General features: G+C 47.9%; 1 protein-coding gene across 1 annotated transcript; it reads left to right on the top strand.

Annotated features, from left to right (window-relative positions):
* The first annotated feature begins 8760 nt into the window (after positions 1-8760).
* Positions 8761-9656, top strand: LOC136498645 (uncharacterized). Its single transcript, XM_066494531.1, has one exon. It carries the CDS (start codon positions 9064-9066, stop codon positions 9403-9405), a length of 342 nt encoding a protein of 113 aa, XP_066350628.1. The 5' UTR covers positions 8761-9063; the 3' UTR covers positions 9406-9656.
* The last annotated feature ends 10020 nt before the right edge of the window (positions 9657-19676 follow it).

Below are 19676 nucleotides of genomic sequence, written 5' to 3'. Positions count from 1 at the left end.
ACTGACAATATGTCAGCCATGTACTTCTGCAAAACAATAAAATGGTGTCATCAGCACTGCACCAAACCAATCTACAACGTACCGAAGCTGGGTGATCCAAAGTGTTCACACATTTCTTAAGGTCGTACTCTGGTATTGTTTAAAAATAGGACTTGAGAGTTCCAAAGTGCGAGAAGAGGAATTTCAGTGGCTTTAGGACTGAAGTCATTGAGCTCGTGGCAGAGCGAATCTCCTGCCTGAAACATATCAATTTTAGTGGCAGCGAAAGGGTTAAGAAACAAGCCGTTGGTTGCACAAAACTACAGGACTGCAGCTGGAGCACTCAATTATCCTTGTCAGACACAAGAAAAATCATCTTAATTTTACACATTATATAGGCAATAAGAAGCATACAACACCACGACGTAGACCTGAACCGGGCGCGGGCAGATTTGTGAAGCGAGCACGGAGAGGTACACTTCGGAAATTTTCATCTCGGCAAGCACATCGCTGTTAATCGCTATGGCCAACTTCAGTATCTAGTCTACACAATCCCTGCTTTGCTACAGCTTCCTCCTCGCATCCACGGATAGACCCTTGGGCGGCATCCGTGGGCAGGGCAATGACCACTTCGTCGGTGGACGAAGGCCCGACGCACGGCGTCGACGGAGGGGTCGGGGTTGGCGGCAGTGTCGAACTCCCAGACCTGGCGGCTGGTGTGGGCGTTCTTCGTGCTGAGGCAGGGGTCTACGCCCTCCCCCGCGATCCGCAGGCGCCACATCCTCCGATCTTGAAATGCACACAGCGGGTTCCGGGGCGGGCAAGGGAGATCCCGATCCGCGGTGGACGACCCTCCCTCCCTCCGTCGCCTCTCCTCTCTTTCCTCTCGCTCCCGCTGCCCGCGGCGCGGGGTGGGGCGCACGACGGGGTGGGCTACGCGTGGTGCGGGCTAGGGCGGGGTGGGCTACGCACGGTGCGGGCTGGGGCTGCGCCGGCTCGAGCAGATCCCACGGAGAAGGCCTTGACGTGGAGGGAGCTCGTGCCGGCCATGGAGGAGAGGAGGTCGCACGAGCTCAGCGGCGCGGCCCCTGGCCCCTTGCGGGCTCACATGTTGGGACTGGCGGCGCGTGCGGCCCTAGCAGGCGCTCGCAGAGGCGACGGCGCGTGCGGGAGGAGAGAGGAGAGGACGATGTTTCAATTTTTTTCGGGGAAAAAATGCCAACCGCGGAATCGAACCGTGGCCGATAGGCGTGGGCGTGGGGGCTGGAGGCGGAGGGAGGAAACGCAGGGCGGGGGGCTGCCGCGGTCTCGCGCGACGCTCGCGGGCAGTCGCTGGGGCAAGGCACGTCCAAAGAAGGAGGACCGTTGGATGTGGTCGAGCAAGGAGAGAGACTGAGTGTGAGTTAATTTGGTGTGCATGTTTTTTATGTTGTCTTTTTCTATGTGCGTTTTGTGGGATAAACGTAGTTTAGGTTGTGACTATAGAGGTGGAATTTGTTTGGTGGCTGTATGATAATTTAAAATGGTGTATTATAGGGGTAGAGATAGAGATAGAGGTTATGGTTGATTAGCACGCAAAACCAACAGGTCCGCAACATTCGTAGCAACACGGCCACGGGGTGTTGGCGAGGCGTGCAGGCTCGGCCACTTTTATTATCTGGGCTCGACAGGTAGGTCCATCGGGCTCCACAGCCCAAGCCCCGGTGGGTAATTTGGTCCATTTTAAGTGAGAAATTTTGATATTTAACACTGAGACATCCAAATCGCAGGTCTTTTGAAATTTAGCCTTGCGCACGTGAATTCTTTTGATATTAAGGATTTTGGAGGATTTTTCTCGTTTTAAAACTATTTGACCTCCATAAACTCTAGACGACTTTCTTTGTGGGACAGACGAAATAGCCGGCTTGCCACCCACTGCATGCTTGCATTGCTTGTACGTGATGCCAAGTAGCCAATGCGGCATGATCGATCGACGCTTGAGGTCGGATATGGTAGTATAGGCTGAAACCATGTAGGAGTGTGCTCACTTGGCCTGGACAGGACAGGGCCGGGTTGCGTTTTGTCTGCTGTGCGATTGGTTTCAGGCTTTCAGCTACGTGCACGCGCTCGCAATCTCGCATGCGTGCGTGCAGAGCACAGGAGCATGCACGAGTGCGTAAACACACAACACAAACAACCACGTACTGTCTCGTGTTCCTGTCACTAGCTCTCGGCCGTACCCTTCTCTCTCATGCACGGGAGCTCTATCATTTGTACTACTAATTGAATCCGTTTCTTATAATTAATACAGTTATGGTTGATCACGAAAACAAAATCAAAAGCAAAAACACGTACACTAAACATACAATCTGATCCAAATATATGTGGATATCTTTGCACACTCAGCAGATCCTACTGCTGATAGCCGAAATCCATCCCGATCCAAACTGAGAAAAGCGGCTCCTGGAACCGAGAAAGGCCGAGCCATCCATCCCGATCCAAAAAAAAAAAAAAAAACTGTGGAGAAACGACTATGCACTGCCGGCCAGTGACGGACCCAGGATTTTAGAGTAGGGTATGTCCATGGCAAGAAAATATTTGGATAAACAACATAAAAAGTTCACCTCTGGATTTGACAGAACATAGCAAAGGCAAAAGAGATTTGAATTTTGATTACCTCTGGACGAAGAAATCAAATCGAGGTCGGACAGTCGCACTTCGGAGCAGAGAACTGGAGCAGTCGGGCTCGCCGGCTCCTGCGGCTCGGGTCACGCCGAGCGAGCAGCTCTGGCTCCGTAGCTAGGCGGGGGGAGGGGTCGCCGGTGCCGCGGCGCGATTCCGCGTCCGTCGAACGGTCCAAGCTGCTGGCTACCCTACCCCTACGGCAGCCTGATGGGTTTCGAGAGTGGGGAATTGGGGATTTGGGAGTGGGAAGGCCAGATGGGCCATTGGGCCGTCCGGCTAGGTGTGGCCTGTGGGCTGCTTTCAGTTAGACGCGAATTACAGCGAGAAAATAGTGAAGAATCGCAATTTTGAGACCTTAACTATATTGTACATGTATATACATCAAGAACTACTAGAAATTTTCTTTAAAATGTTGGGTATGCGGTAGGTCCGCCCATGCTGCCGGCCCGCCTGATTGCCCACGGAAAGCGACGCAGTGCTTGCCGGCCGATCCATCGTCCCGAGTCCCCCACCTATAATGATACTTGTTGGTGGTGGGGCTCAACTCAAGTCGATCTGTTGCAAATATCTATCCGATGCATGCAGAAGCAGAATGCAGCTCCTGGCGAGCCTGCACGCACCTGGCACGCGAAACCTATTAGTCCCAGCTGTCCGGACGCGATCCATGTGAAATAATTACACTTATCCTGAACCAACTCCATGCATGATTTGGTCGCTCGTGTGTTGTTCTTGTTCAGATATGTATGTAGGCACCGCGTCTGTTTTTGTTAAAGAAAACGAAACCTTGTGGTGTGCATGTATGCTTGTGTACTGCTGGGGTGGTGGCCCGCGGTGGTGTGTCCAAATCAGCTGACGCATCGGTTCTGAAGAGACGGTGTTCCCATCTGCAGAAATGGAACGCTCGGTTCTTTTTTCTCTTGCAGTTGCAGGGCTTTTGCTCCTTCCGGAAATAGCCATGCCGGTTGATGGGGACAAGTTCAGTGTTGGCGTACAGGTTCGATGCCCAAGGCAATGCAAACAACCGGTTTGTTGGACTGCGGAAATCAGGGAGCGAGGGACAGTTTCTTTATTTTGGCCTTCCCATCGACAGGTGAACTGGGCAACTCAAGAGCTTTTTCCTCTCTTTTTGCATGTGATAGAATTGGTTCCGTCACTGTGGCCTCGTTCGGCTGGTCTGAAATTTGATTTGTTCGGCTTCTTTTTTCAGCTAGAACAGTGTTTTTCTCTCACAACATTTCAGCCAGAACAGTATTTTTCAGCCAGTTTCAGACCAGCGAACGGGGCCTAGAGCACATAATATGTACTCGTATTATGCTTTGACAACATTTCACAGTGGATATTTCAAAGGCGACTACTATTCAGCAATACTACATGCATGTCATGTGCATCCGACGTTGGTTGTTGGTTCATACTTCACACTGACTACTTTGGTTATAATCCATGACTGGAAGACGTGCTCACAGCAATCATCAAGTACTACCAATCATCCGATCTGACAAATTCCAAATTTCAGGGAGGAAGTTCAAATCCCTTTTTTTAAGGCTTGGCAGCGCCCTGACGTCGTCCGGACACCCGCACCCCGCAATCCGTTTCCCACGCCGTTTTGCACGCCCATACGGCCCCGCACTGCCCCGAACATCACCAGTATCGAGAAGAGAGGGGGCAGCGGATGGCCAACCGGCGCCGGGAGGAGGAGACACCGAGGCGATGCAGTAGAAGACGAGGAGGAGAGATGCAACAACACCCGATCTATTTTTGAAACATCCAAATACAATACTTGCAACATACATCTAAATACAGATAAAACACTTAAAACAGGGTTCTAAAACTCTTGAGAAAAACACCAGAAAACGCTTGAAAACCATTATAAACATATGCAACATACAGATAAAACACATGCAACATATGTGCGAAACATATGCAACATCCAGATAAACACACTTGCAACATACGTCTGGAAAACATACATGAAACATTACTAACTGACCTTTTGCAACATACGTGTATAATCATTGCAACATACTCCCTCCGTCCCAAAATATCTATCCTTTTCGCTTCCTGAGAAACAACTTTGACAAAAATATATATTAAAAAATAATATTTATGGTACATAATTGGTACCATTGGAAAGATCTTTGAATCTAGTTTTTTAATAAATTTATTTGGAGATACAAATGTTGCATATATTTTCTACAAATCGAGCCAAACTTGCGGCACGGAAATCAAAAGCGGTAGATAATTTGGGACAAAGGGAGTATGCAACATCGCAATCTATTTTTGCAACATCCATCTGAAACACTCGCCACAAACATCTGAAATATTTGAAACATACGCTTGCAACATGCGTTTTCAGCAAAACCTGGCACCTAGGCGGGCGGAGCACTACACAGCGAGATCCGGCTGTGCGGTCGCGGTGGAGAAGGAGGATGGCAGCGGGCAGGCGGCTATGCGGCCCCCGGTGAGCGGTTGCACTGCCCCCGGTGATAGGGCGCGCGCGGTGCCCCCTAGCGAGCGGTGCCCGCGGTGGAGGCAACAGCAATAACCGGCTGGGTGCGGCCTCGCGTGGCGAGGCAGCAACGGTGGAGAGGAAGGCCGGCAGGTGGCGCGGTGGAGAGGAAGGCGTGAGGGAGGCACGGCGGAGCCGGTCGCGGTTGCGTGAGTTTTTTAAGAATCTACGATGATCGAAGGGGAGCGGATATGAATGGATAGGCTCCTGGACATCGGGTCCACCAACAGGAGCGTCTTGCGTAGACGGATGTTTGATTGCTAGCATTACAATTTTTTTTGTGTGTTTTGCTTTTGCTTCAACCTGGTCAAATGGCTAATTAGTTTTTTTCTCTCTTCCTTTTCTTTTATAATTTAGTAGTGACGATTCGTATGGAGCGTCCATGGACTCTTGTTATGGATTCTAAATGCCTATGCGCGCCTGCATCCAACATTCCAACGCATAAGAGAACTGTATTTTTTCTTTCTAACTATTTCTTCTAAATTTAATCAATAATCTCATACGTTAGATGTGTACACATGAATATATTGTCTCATGAGTCCAAAACAGATGCCTACAACTGCTCCATGAAACCGTTCACACCATGGGCAGATCTAGGGGTATACCCTGGCTCCCACAGTACGTGCGTATATTTATATATTGTAAAAAAAAACTTATCTATTTAACCGTTGACTAAAATTTCAATTAATTTGTATTGCAAGTCTATTTTATATCTATATTTCGATCTATCATGTCGTTTGAACTAGTTTTATTGTAATTTATAGAAGTTTTCATTTTTCAACTTCATCTTGGAAACTATTTCGATAAGTATTCTAATTGTTAGTGAGGTAATTTTAGTACTAACCCATTTAAACTTGGGCTAATAGATAGGCTAATTTATTAGCCAAGTATCCAACTAGTTGTTAGCCAAATAGGTGACCAACTCCAGCTATCTTGTGATTTAGTGCCCATATACTGAATTATGTTGCAGAATTTATAATTATTTACCGAATTGGTAAATGATCCGTCGTTGGTTCACACTGATTTTTTTTCCCGTTAGCCTGCTATAGAGTTCACTCCTAAATCCTAAACCCTTGGTTTTATGAACAGATTATGCTTGGACCAAATTTTACTCTATGGCTGGTTCCAAGGCGATAGGCTGATAATGTTGTACTCTCTCTCTCTCTCATAAAAAATCGCTATGATATTTATGCCAATCAAACTTTTTTTATTAATCAGGTTTGTAAAAAATATTAGCAATATTATATTTCTAAATGAGTTTATTATAAAAATATAGTCAATAATATATCTAATAATATTAGTTATGTATTAAAAATATTAATATCTTTCTTATATATTTAGTTAGGATTATGTCTAGACAACAACCGGTTGTTTTAATTTCTTCCATGCACTTACACTGTTTTATAGTTATATTTACACCGTCTTATTAATATATTTATAATAATTTTAGTGTAATTTATTGGACAGAGTGATGTAATTTAAGTATTTCTATGAAATGCAAATTTCATAAACATATATACCAAATTTTTAAAAAAAGTTTACAAATCATTTCTATGGATTACAAATATCGAAGAAATATATGTCAAATATCATATACCTGTCCGCTTCCTAGGGGACCGGATCCTCTGCGCCGCCCGCACACCCACTTCCATGCCGCACGGCCACAGAGGATCCTAGGAGGGAGGGCTACGCACAGTACCCGCTTCCATGCCCACCTACGGCAGCTATAGATGGCCAACGGGCCGACCCGACACGGCACGGCATGGGCCCGTGAAAGCACGGCCCGGTAGCCAACGGGCTGGCACGGCACGCCGTGCCTCCCGGGCCGTGCCTCACAGGGCCACGGGCCTGGCCTCCGGCCCAGGCACGGCCTGCTGGGCCAATTTTCGTGCCGGGCCGGCCCGAGAAGCACGGGCACTCCAGCGTGTCGGGCTAGCCCGAGGCCCACGAGAGAGGGAAGGGGAGAGCAGGAGGCAGGGTAGCCACGGGAGGCGGTCGTCGCCGCCGGCGTGCTACCCCCAGAGGCAGATCCAGTCGCGGGAGGAAGACGGCTGTGCGCGGGAGGGAGACAGCCGACGCGCTCGCCCCAGAGGCAGATTCGGTTGCCAGCGCGCTCGCCCTGGAGGTGGGGCCACGCGGGGAGGAGGAGGCGGTCGCCGACGCGTTTGAGGGTCAGCTCGCTGAGGTGGGGGGAAATAGACCTCGCCGCCACTGGTGCCGTCCTCGGGGAGGCGACAGTTGGTGAGCTCCGTGGTGCGGAGGGACCAGAAGGAGAGGAATGAAGGAGAGAGGCGAAGAGTCTCGTCGGAAGGGTGCCGGAGGACAAGTTCTAGGAGGTTTTTGGCGGTGAGGGAGCGGATCTAGGAGTCGAAGTCTGAGGCGGAGGGACGGGCGATGAGGAGATGGGACCTCACGGCGTTGTCGCGGTGGGAGGCGAGGATCCAGGACACGGCAGTGGAGAGGGAGGAGGCGGGGACGGGGAGGTGGGAGTCGAGAAGGTGGAGTGATGCGGAGGGCCATAGGCGGCGCCAGTGGTGGGATAGGACTTGGGTGCGCCCGACGGCAGGGGGGAGGAGGGAGAGGATGGTGGTGGCGGTCGCGAGCGGTGCGGCGGGGAGCGGGGTAGCCAGGTAGGGATTTAGGGTTCAGGGAATCAGGGTGAGGCGGGGGGAGGTGGCCGAGCGGGGAGCCGGGGAGTCCCTCCCCGCTTATATACGCGGGGGGCGCGGGGAGGCGCGGGGAGGCGGCCTGGCGGGCCGCTAGCAGGCCGGCTGCTCTGTAGCAGGCCGTGCCGTGCCGGCCCACGTGCCTGGGGTCAGGCCTAGGCACGGACTGCTGCTCTGGGCCAGGCCAGCCCAGGCCCGCTAGCCTCCGTGTCGGGCTGTGCTTGGGCCGGGCCGACGCGCTCGGGCTGCATGGCCAATTATGACGACAGCAACCAAGTTCCCAAGACTCTGTCAGGAACTAGCAGCGAGGAGGCCTTGCAGTTGGAGGTGCGCGCGGATGTGTGTCAGATATCCAGATCGAACGGCGTAAAATCCGGTTGTCCAAAACCAGCAAAACATCCTCATGTTGTTTAGCAAATCCGTTTAGTTAAAGTTAAATTAGTTGAGTTGTTAAAAAGCGAGAATAACATTTTTTACAGTCAGCCTATTCGCTGGTTGGTTTCTGGACTGATAAGCCCGGCTGATACTGGTTTGTTGTGAGAGAAAAACACTGATAAGTCCTGACTGAAACCAACGTGGTGATGAAGAAGAGGGAGTATGCATATGACTATGTGAGAGGCAGTAGGTCGGCCCAGACTGACTGCATTAATTACAAGTTATGATCTGAACAGGGACCATCGTCGTCATCAAGCCATGCCTTCCGCTCCACATTAGTCTGTCGCTAAAATAAATAATCGTACTGTTGCTTGTAGGTCCAGAACAAAAGAATCCCTGTGTCCTGTCTCCAACGGAGAAAACGACGACGTGACATCGGACCCTCAAGAGAATAATCTCCCGACAGAAGCAGACGTCAGCTAAGAACAACGTGATATCGCCGGCCATCTAGATTAATCTGTGACCGGCACCATCTATCGATCGGCAAGAGGGGCAGAGGGCTAACGGAGTCCAAGAATCTGTTAAGACTCTCGTTAATCCAGCTAGCTAGTCCAAAACAATCAGCAGTGGTGGACCAATTATATGTAGAGAGAGAACCCCCTTGCCACTGTCCGCAAGCAAGGTACGTATCCGTCCATGGCTTCGCTGACCACCAACGCGTCGCTCGATCGAGCTCGTCGGGCATAAAGCCATGCCATGGCAAGCACACAGGGGATGAGGGATAGATAGACAGATAGGTCCAGTGCAAGCAAGCAGACTGCAGACATCGTCTAGCAGGGAGCAGTTCGTAGCAGCGGTGGTGGCTCATCGACGATGCCGGTTCACGTGGCGCTCCTCGCCGTGCCGGCGGTCGCGGCCGGGTTCCTGAAGGCGTTCCAGTTCGCGTTCCTGCTGTGGCCCTTCAACCTGGCGCTGCCACTCGCGCGCCACCTGCCGCGGGCGTGCATCGCGCTCCGCGGGGTCGCGTCCTTCTACGACGCCGAGCTGCGGCGCTACGCCCACGCGGGCGCCGCCGCCCTGGCCGCCGTGCCTGTGCCCGTGCCCATGCAGCCGCGGAGCCACCGGTACGCCTCGCTCCGCGCCGTGCAGCAGAGGACGCACGGGGATGCCGTCGTCGCGCAGGCCATGGTCGCGCTCGTCGACATCTCATACTGATGACGCCGCTTGCAGCATTGCGACTCCACGCGCACTTCCAGGAGATCAATTCGCCGGACGAATTGAGTAGATCCAAAGTGATTCCTCAGCCTGTTAGCATGCCATTTCCCGAGTGTAAATAACACAATACGTGTTCTTCTTCCCTACATTCGTCAGCTGAGGTGTGTTTGCGAGCTTCAGTGAATTGAACGCGAATTCGAGTTGCTTGATTTACCATACTTGAAGTCGTCGGTACGTCATTCAAGGTTACTGTAGGCATACCACGAGTCCAGAGTCCACGACGTGCCTAATTATTTGGAGGTCAACTCCTTATTACCGAGATAGGTCCCGCAATTTTCATGGTGCGCTTTGTTGTTTTTGGATGGGGTAGATTGCCAAAAAGAAGTTTTGATTCATATCTGTAGAGGTCCAAATAGCCACGGATAAGTTTATTATTGAAGTTGTCTTTTCTCATGTAACACAATTGGATAATGCTGCCTTAATGTAATCTTATTTTTTAGAGGCCGTTTTGTATCAAGTTATCTAACATTTGTAATACTTTGTTGTTTTTCTTCGTATATACCAGATATAAGACACTCTTAGAGTGTCTTTTTTAAAAAAGACTTGTTTGGATCCAACTAGCTAAGAGCATCTCCAATAGTTCAAAAAACAAGTAAATCAATGAGTTTTTCAAGTGGCTAAAAAAGTTATAACCATACTTGCTGGGTTCCTCCACACTTTCTAGCTAAAACTTCTCTAGCAAAATTAATTTATATCTACCGGAAATTCCAGGCTCTCGCCCTGGAAATTCCTGGCTCAAAATTTCCGTGTCTGTATTGGCGAAATTTCGAGCGAGCTTGCTCGTGTGAAATTGTTTTTCAACTACCAGAATTTTTAGGTCCCCACCCAGAAAATTTTGGGCTGAATCAGGAGCGTGAGGATCAATACTGTGCTGTACTGAGTTGGGCCTGATCTTCAAGGCCCCAGCCCGAAATTTTTACGTAGGACCTGAAAATTGCGCCAAGGGTCAGTTGACTTAGGGGGAGTGAATTTATATCACTCCTCCCTTCCGCTCTCTCTCTTAGATATTTGCAAGTTTCACCTACTCTGAGACAAAGCACTTCAACTTTCTCCCTCTCCCAAACTCCCTCTCACTCAAGCTTAGATCCCCATCTTTGTGAGTGAGTTCAGAGTGCGATCTTTGTGCTTGCAACTCTGGGAGTAAGATCCATCTCTTGAGCACTTGTGGCACCGGTCAGTGATTTGTTTTTCGTTCTATTACTCTTGGGTTCTTCCAACCCTAGCCGGCTAGGTGTTGCTAGTTGTAGCACTCAATTCTTGCTCATCAAGTGCTCCATGAAGTTTGTATTACCCACATTGTTCTAGTGATATTCCTGGCTTGATCTTTGTGGTCGCAAAGGAAAGAGGAGAGTTGAAAGAGACTCTAAAGACCTTTGTGGTCGCCTCAACAACGGGGATGTAGACACAACTTTGTGGTGGCTCAATCTATATTCTGTGTAGGTGTTGAAGCAAGAGTAAGGGTGGAATCACTTTGTATTACATCTCTACATGTGTGGTGAAATTAATTTAGTGTTTGAACATTTCCATTTTCATAACCCTAGTTAGCTCTTTTCTCTCTAGGACTAGAAAATTCGATCCTCACCGGAATTTATGACAAATTCGGAAAATTTGATCAGGACTGGATATTCTTGTACCTGTGATTTAATCCGCTGCAAAGTTTTTAAGTTTCATATTACACCTATTCACCCAATCACCCCCTCTTGGCATCGTGATCCTTTCAGCACTATGTGGTTCTGTCGAGCACACCCCAAGGGAGAACTTGAAAATCCATAATTTTCCGTTAGGGTCATAAATGAGAGTATAAAGCTTTCAACATCTTTAGTCATTTCTTACATCACTTTATTACAGTAGTAGAATATTACCTTAATTGATTATAACAGCGGAATATAACCATATTATCAGAGTTTTCAGCGGAAATGTATATAACGACAAGTTCAAGCGCTAACATGATAAACATTTATATACACGGAATGGTAACAGACTGTAAGTCTTTTCCTTTGCGAAAATATTTTGTGAAATTTTTTAATAAACTCTACGTCAGTAACGTAAGGAAATCCTCGCTGAGCCCACCAGGAGGTTCCCACACCCAAGTGTAGCTCAACCGTACCTGTCACATGTAACAGAGGGGATAAAACCCTAAGTACTCAATTGTACTCAGCAAGACTTACCCGACAGGAGAAAGTAAAAGACTCCTAGGATATGCAAGGCTTATTTTGATTGTTGGTTCATTGCCTTTGCGGGAAGCATTACTAAAAGTGCGTCCTTATGTTCCATGTTTCTAGCAATTGTTTTTAGTTAGTTGGCTAACCATTCTAGGTGAGCACCTATGCTAGTTTCATGCATGTGGATAAGCAATCAGAACTATTTTATCACTTTCTACTTCCAGTTCTTACTACGATGCTAGACCATAATGACCCTCACAACCGCATAGAAGAGATGTCGGGGAAAAATCCCTCGCACTGTCAGGACATAACGACCCTTGCGACAACCTGAACCAAAAGCATGACCCCAAACTGATGGCTCGGGGGCTCTAGAAGCCCAAAAATTTACAGACACTAAGGGTAGGCGCCACCTCAATGGTAAGGCCAACTAACAACCCAATGCCGAGCGACTCGGAGGAAGCACATGCAACGCGTGCCCTCTGCTCCTCAGCAAACGACGCGACCTCAGGGACCACATGCTGGGGGAACTGCTGCCATCCCTTCGGCAACAAAGGGAGCCCGGCTATCACTGGCAAGCGGAGCGCGGAGGAGACGTCATCCTAATCCACTCGACATGGACAGCATGACAAGGCCGCGCTACTTTGCCTTCCCCTTGCTCCACGAGTAGTCCCAAGCAGATGTCGGGAGAACCTATAGCAGGCTCCCGACATGACACCGAACTACGCACAAGGCTCAGGGAAGGGCCATAAATGCCTCTGGCCGTCGCACATTTCGAGCATAGGAACCACCTAGGTTCGGGGCGAGAAGTGGCGGCGGGGTAGCGACTTGGTGGCCATGCTACCTCTCGGTCCCCAGCTCGCAAGTCGCCTTCTAGCACTAGATGATGAGAGGAGCAGCGTCGGTCCTCGCCCATCGCCAACGATCCCCAGTGGATCATAGGTCCTACCCTTACTCTCTCAAGTTCAACCAGAGCAAAAACCAAGTTCATAGAAGTAACTAAAGTTGGCCTAAACGGTAAGAAGGCACCTATTTATAGGACCAAAGGCAGCCCCTGCGCCACATGGCGTACCAAGGGAGGTCACAGCTAATATCAGATGCCCGCATGGGGCTGAGCAAATCAAGACTCTCATAAAGGCAGAACCGGTACAACGTCGACGAGATTACTCAGTCTCGCTTGGGTCACAAGCCCTGACACACAGCACACTGACACAACACACGACTAGGCTCGGCAGTCACGAGCCACAAGCGTACCGATGGGGAGGAATGTAGCGGCCACCTACGACATTGAACGCACCAGCCTGCAAGGGATTGGGCAGCGAAGCTCAGATAAACCAGGACTACGACCCCACGCTCTAACACGCACGCATATCTTTCCGAAGAAGCAAAGATTCCTATCACTAAGTTAGTGGTGTATTTTTATCTAATTAGGAATAAAACTTCTCATAGTGAAACTTTGTTCAGTCGATGGAACTTATAAAACAACGAGTTAAGGTCTTACGATATTTGTTGTCCAATCTAACCTAAATAAATTAATCTCTATGCAGTGCAATATCCAAAATAGTCACCACATATAAAGAAAGACCAATTCTTGATACGTCGATAAATAGCAAACTTCAAGTTAGAAAACTCGCACCTAACAATGATACGAAGTCCTATTACTATATGTATTGGCTCCCGTTACAACGTACGGACATGTTTAGTAGTAACTTATAATTTGCGATGGAGGGGGTAGATGAGAACAGTGCCGGCCCTAGGGGTAGAGCACGAGGTGTGACGGCCGAGGGCCCAAGCGGAGGAGGGGCCCAAGCCCAGATATACAAACCCCCAGATCCTATAGTCCATTAGGCATTAGCAAACTAATGAGATGAGAAACATAGAACTGACCAGACGGCCCAAAAAGACAACATCGGTATTCTTTCCTAATTTTCTTTTCCCACGACCCTCGGGTAGAGAGGAGGCGAGGAGTCATGTTGCACACAGTACACTCTGATCGTGAGTTCGTGATGTGCGCCTTACACATGCGGAGCTGGCGAGCCGTGCCACCATGAAGAGCTAGACTACCGGAGACACGGACATGACGCACTAGGATGGCGACCAGACAGGGCTCCACAATGATGACATCTTGATTCTTGGCTTCTTACTAATTACGATCACCGATCAGTTGTTTAGGCCAAAGTATTTTTTTTCTTTTTTTAATCCATATTAATTATTTGTATAGTATTCCAGACTTATAGTACTTTGTACCCATATAGTCATATTTTTCTTCTAATTTAGGTGTTAGAATTTTAGAATGTTACCTAAGAAACATTTGTCATGGGTGAAAAAAGAAAACGAATATATTGTTTTTTTAATCTACATTGTTTCTCGATAATTATCATACATCTATAGATATATTGCTTAATCTACATTGTTCCTCGATGATTATCAGACATATTAAATTATAAATATGTTATTAAATTTGCTTACGTTTTGCAAGTAAAATTAATGCATATATATTATAAGATTTTATACATGGTTAGGAGGGACCGTTACGACGAGCAGGCCTATTTGGCAGGCTATAAACGATCATGGATTATTTACTGCTGGCTGATTTGATATGAGAAAAAAATATTATTTAGCTTATAATTCGATCGTATACGAGCAAGCGAACGTGGAGATCGTCAGAGGCCCTTACCGGAACTTTACGTGCTAAGACCGAACATGTTTTAATTACACAGTTAATTCATTCATCAGCGCAAGTAAAAAAGCGACGGCAAGCAGAAAATTTTCCAGAAATTGGGTACGAAATCCTGCTATAGCAAGCCAAAGTAGGAAAACGATGGCAAGCAGGAAAAATCCAAAAGCCAGGACAAAAACGCAGCCCATTAAATTCCTTAGTGCTAAGGCAAATCAGCCCATACAAACGGCTCGTGGCCCATTCAAGATTACATTGCTTACAAAGGCCCCCACAGACCGCAGTAAGCAACCTCTTAGGCTATCTCCAACAACAACACCTAAAATACAAGATTCATTTCTCCTTTGGGTAGCGCTATAGGCAAAAGATTTAATACATATTCAATATCTTCTACAACAACAAGACCCAAAAAAGAATCTTTTCTGCAAATGAGTTTTCAGGAGAGAGGATACCCATATTTGGGTTGTGCCTCTCAGATAACCAAAAATAGGTCTCCCATATAGGTACTATGTTGGAGGTTAATTTTGGGTCTCTTGCTACCTATTTTGGGTTTAGGTGCCCATATAGATTCATTGTTGGAGACAATCTTAGGCTCTTAGCTAGCGTGAATTGAAGTCTCTTGCCTAAATCGAAGTGACGAGAGATCAAAAAAATAAATCGAAGTGACGAGGTCTATGTTACCTGTTCTGCGTATTATTGCCGAAATTTTTTATAATTTGGCCCTTTTTTGAAAGTTTCTCACAAATAGACCTCTGACGGAAAGAATTCCAGAAATGGACCCTAAGCTCGGTGCCAGCATTAATGGCGCCGAGCCCGGCGCCAGTCACTCTGGCGCCAAACTCCTAGGCACGATTCGTGACCTGCCAGGGGGCTCGGCGCCGAGCTCGGCGCCGTAGATCTTGGCGCCGAGCTCGGCGCCAGTCACTATGGCGCCGAGCCCGAAAATATCTGCCGGGCCCGCGACTTTCCTTTCTTCTTCTCCCTCTCGCCCTAGCCGACCGAGCAGTGCCGCCGCCGCCGCCCTTGCCTGAGCCCACGCACTTACCCCCGCCAGCGCCAGCACGCGCCCGCGCCCGCCCCGCGCCACGCCGAGCCCACGCCGCCACGCCTGCCCCTCGCCGTGGCTTGTTGGACTCGCCGCGCCGCGCCCCGCACCGCGTTGTTGCCCGTGGTTGGCTGCCGCGCCGCCTCCACCGCGGTCCTCGCCTTGCCCTCCACCGTCGGCCTCGGCCGCGGCCTGCCTTGCCGCCCTCCACCGTCGGCGTGCCTCCCGCGCTCGTCGAGCCGGCGGGCCCCAGGTATCCCGCGCCCGCAGCGCTCCACTGCTGTCGTTGGCCGCTGGCCCAGAACTTCGGCCTGACCCACGCCCATCCTCCACCGGTCCAGAAAGGTAAAAATTATGAATATGCAATGTACGTACTTAGTTGCCATCTGTTATTTATTAGTTAATTTGATGACTGAGGTAATTGATTTAGTTAGTGATCTAGTGAGATATATATGTAGATAGATAGAAATATAGACACATAGGCACAGAGATATAGTTAGATAGGTACTTAGATATGTAGTTATATTTTTAGTTATGTGTTGATGCAAAAGTGGATCTGCAAATACAAAGGGCTAATACCTGAATCGGTATCCAAGGCGTGCCAGTCGATTTGACCTGTTAATCGACAAGGATGAAGATACGAGCACTTTGGTCCTGACAACAGCGATACGCCCGGAAGTCACGGCCAAGAGGTACTCACGCGGAACTCGAGGATCGCCGAAGGTCGCACTGAAGCGATGCAGTTCGCCGAATCAATGAGAACTCGTAAAGAGAAAATAATGCAAATTGACGAAGTCACCGAAAAGTAAGTAGATGCAAATAGGAGTAAAAATTGGTTTTGATATTGATTGATATCTATATTTACATTGCCCCTCACTCCATATTTATACCCTGATCTAAAGAGACACAACCAAACACAACTAGGACACCAAGCCCATATCTAAGGAAACACGTGACTCTTACATGAATCATACTCTAACAAATATAGAAAAGGAAATCAACTCCTATCTATTTCCCTGTCCGCCTTAATTACGATGGAAATCTCACTGTCCTTCTTCCCATCGGCATACCCCCTGTTTCATCGGCAATAGTCTTCAAGTCTTCCCTCATCAGCATACTCCTTGTTTCATCGGCAGTAGTCCTCAAATCTCCCTTCATCGGCATACTCCCTGTTTCATCGGCAGTAGTCTTCAAGCCTCCCTTCATCGGCATCACCAGCTATCGGCAACCATCTTTACAAGCTGGCTTTCATCGGCTATCAAAGTATACAGTAACTTTCCCCTTGCCGATTAGTCCACTCCGAACATTTTAACACGTGCAAAAAACGGTGTCAACACATGCCCCCCAATTTCAGAGTATAAAACCATTAATGCTCCGAAATTTACTCCAGATTACCGTAACTTATTCTCCAAGCCAAAACCTGATCTGTTATCAAATCCAATCAAATATAATCCTGATTCACGCACTTCAGTAAATATCGCACAATCACCAACCACTCTTGCCTTGATTATGGTTAAGATACTAAAACAATAACCCATCGACAAGATCTTAACATGATAATGCTGTTATTTTCAGAATTAAAATATCCTGTACCGATATCTCTTCCAAGTCATGATTACTTGCCATCAACCCATCTGTACAATCCCCTGATCATCGTGCAAATAGTTACCATATCCATCTGAACCACTTCGACCTACATGCGCGCGGCATAGAGATAAGTCCAAAATACCCCTACTCCAAGCGGCTTATAAATAGATTCCTCCGGAACACTTGTCTTCTACCCTCAGACTCCAATCTTTGACATTTTCTCTTTTCGGCGGCGACTCCGACGAACCACTGCACGACCTCAACCAACAAGAACCCTTCTCCAGCATTACCTCAAGTCTCCAGCTCGTGCCTTCATCTTCTTCAAGATAATGGCAGTCAACTTCGACGTCCCCGCGGTTCGCTCCTCTTCCATTACCTTTACTTTGATTCCCCTAGTTTTTTCAAATCCATACAGTTGGTGATTTTTCCTTTCTTTTGTTCTCCGGATCCTTCAAACTTAGGAACTACGCAATAAATTAGTTATTTCAACCGACCAGCCGCATGTCCAATGCCTAGGACCAATGGGCAACCCAGATCCAACCGATCTGATTAATGCAGAGGTTAACAGAATCCCCTTTAGAGCCCAAAATTTCTCTCTGAATTTATGGAAAGACACATTCCGATCTTGGCCCAAAACCACCAAAGGGTGGAAAGATTGGTACTTCAGGGTTAATAGATCGATGCAAGTATACTGGGCAGAACGGAAATTAGACCAATGCATTAGGCTATCTATTGCCGATATGCAGAAGAATGAATCGATGATGATTGCAGCTGCTTACTTCTGGTCAAACACAACAAACACTTTTATGTTTGGACATGGCCCAGCTACTCCTACACTTACCGATGTCCACATGCTCACTAGCTTGGATATTTCAACTGCCGATGAAGGCTCCATTTATGGTAGAAAATCTGAATATAGGGTGAATACCCGCAACATCGGCGGTTGGACGGGATACATTCAAGAATACCAGAAGACTGGGACACTTAACCAGAGGGAACATGCCACATTCTTGAATATGTGGTTAGAAAAATTTATTTTCTGTGGTCGATCAGTAGGACCAACCAACGCCTTCCTCCCCGCAGCTGAACTTTTGGCTAATGGCGTAAGGTTTCCTCTTGGCCGATACCTTCTGAGCTCCACTTATCATCTTCTTCATCAAGTGTCTTAGAAACTTCTGCTTGGCGAACCCATCGGCAACCTAGGAGGCCCGTGGTGGTTTATCAACATGTGGCTGAATGCCCATATGCACAAACGCTTGCAATGGGACTTTTTTGCCCAACAATTCCCATGAGAAATTGCTGAAGACCATGTGCTTGGGGATGATGAATCGGCAACACGCTCACCCCTTAATTTTGGTGAAGCCATAATTGTCCTTCCCGGAACAGAGGCCAATGAAGACCAGATCGGCAGATTCTTCCAAAACTTCTACAATGGTCTTTCTCGTGATCATAGGGCCTGGGTACCTTATATTGACGAGGACAACAGATTTCCCTGTGGCAGAACCGACCAATTATACGAAATTAAGTAAGAAAATCATCCGCCAGAGCAGACGCTTTAGCAAACTTAAGCCCGTATAACCCGGTAGTCCGTGAAACCACGAAGGATTTCAAACCAACTCATGTCCCAGCCATGATCGTAATAAGTTTAGCGGTCACCAATCACATATTACATAAAAGTTTGCATAACAGATACATCAGAGTTTAAACATAGTTATTACAAAACATGTTCGAATAAAAAGTAGCGGAAGTCTTTTGTTCAATTCACACACACACACACAGAGTTGAAATATAGTGCCAGCGGATGATCGTCTCCAACAAAAGCATTAGATGAGACGTAAGGAATGACCATGCCCATGGTCCTAAGCATCACCCATCGCAGGATACAGGCAGTTGATACAGTAGCCATAGTACATCTGCCCATCTGCAACAAGTGGGAATAAAACCCTGAGTACGAGAAGGTACTCAACCAGACTTACCCGACATAACCGAAATTAATGACACCAAGGATTATGAAGGGCTTTATAGTGGGGTAGCTGACTCATTTGCAAAAAGAAGCATTTTTAGCAATTCAAGAACCTGTCTAAAAGCATTATTGCCAAGTTAATTATTATTAACCTGTCAACTAGGTTTGCACCTATGCTAGAGTAAACATGTGATTAAGCAGAGAATGATAACCAATGATCATTAAACAACTTCCATACTGTCATATTCACTATAACCGTCCAAGTGTTCCATAGCATTTACTACGATGAAGTAACTCAAGTCAAGTGCTCACTATCCAGGAGCGATGGCGATTCGAATCGATTCCTAACCAGCTGGTGATTTATTCCTTACACAAACCTCACTCACCCGCTAAAGTGAGATATTGATCACCGAGTCAACCTTCCAGGAATCTCGAGTTTGCCAGGAACCACATGTACCCGGGGGCCGACCGACTGCACTTTGGTCTTATCATCCCGCCCCCGTGTCCTACCACACCTGCTCCGGTACAGTGCGTTGCGGGCAATCTACTCGGCCCGAAAAATCTCCCAGCTTCGCGGTCGGAAGGTACTTTATCCGGCCAGCTAAATGTAAGGCATGCGTTCAACATGACTCGAGGCCCAACAACGGTCGGTCCTTAATCGACACAGACGGAAACACTACAGTCCAAAACTCTGCAAGTCTCCGTCCGGTCTCAACTTCATTTAATACTTAGTTATACCATGACTTCATAGTCATCCAAGCAGATCCAGGTAACCACCTA

Source organism: Miscanthus floridulus, chromosome 12, assembly GCF_019320115.1.
Source record: "Miscanthus floridulus cultivar M001 chromosome 12, ASM1932011v1, whole genome shotgun sequence".
In the NCBI taxonomy this organism is placed as follows: domain Eukaryota; kingdom Viridiplantae; phylum Streptophyta; class Magnoliopsida; order Poales; family Poaceae; genus Miscanthus; species Miscanthus floridulus.
This window is presented reverse-complemented; position numbering and strand designations above follow the sequence as displayed.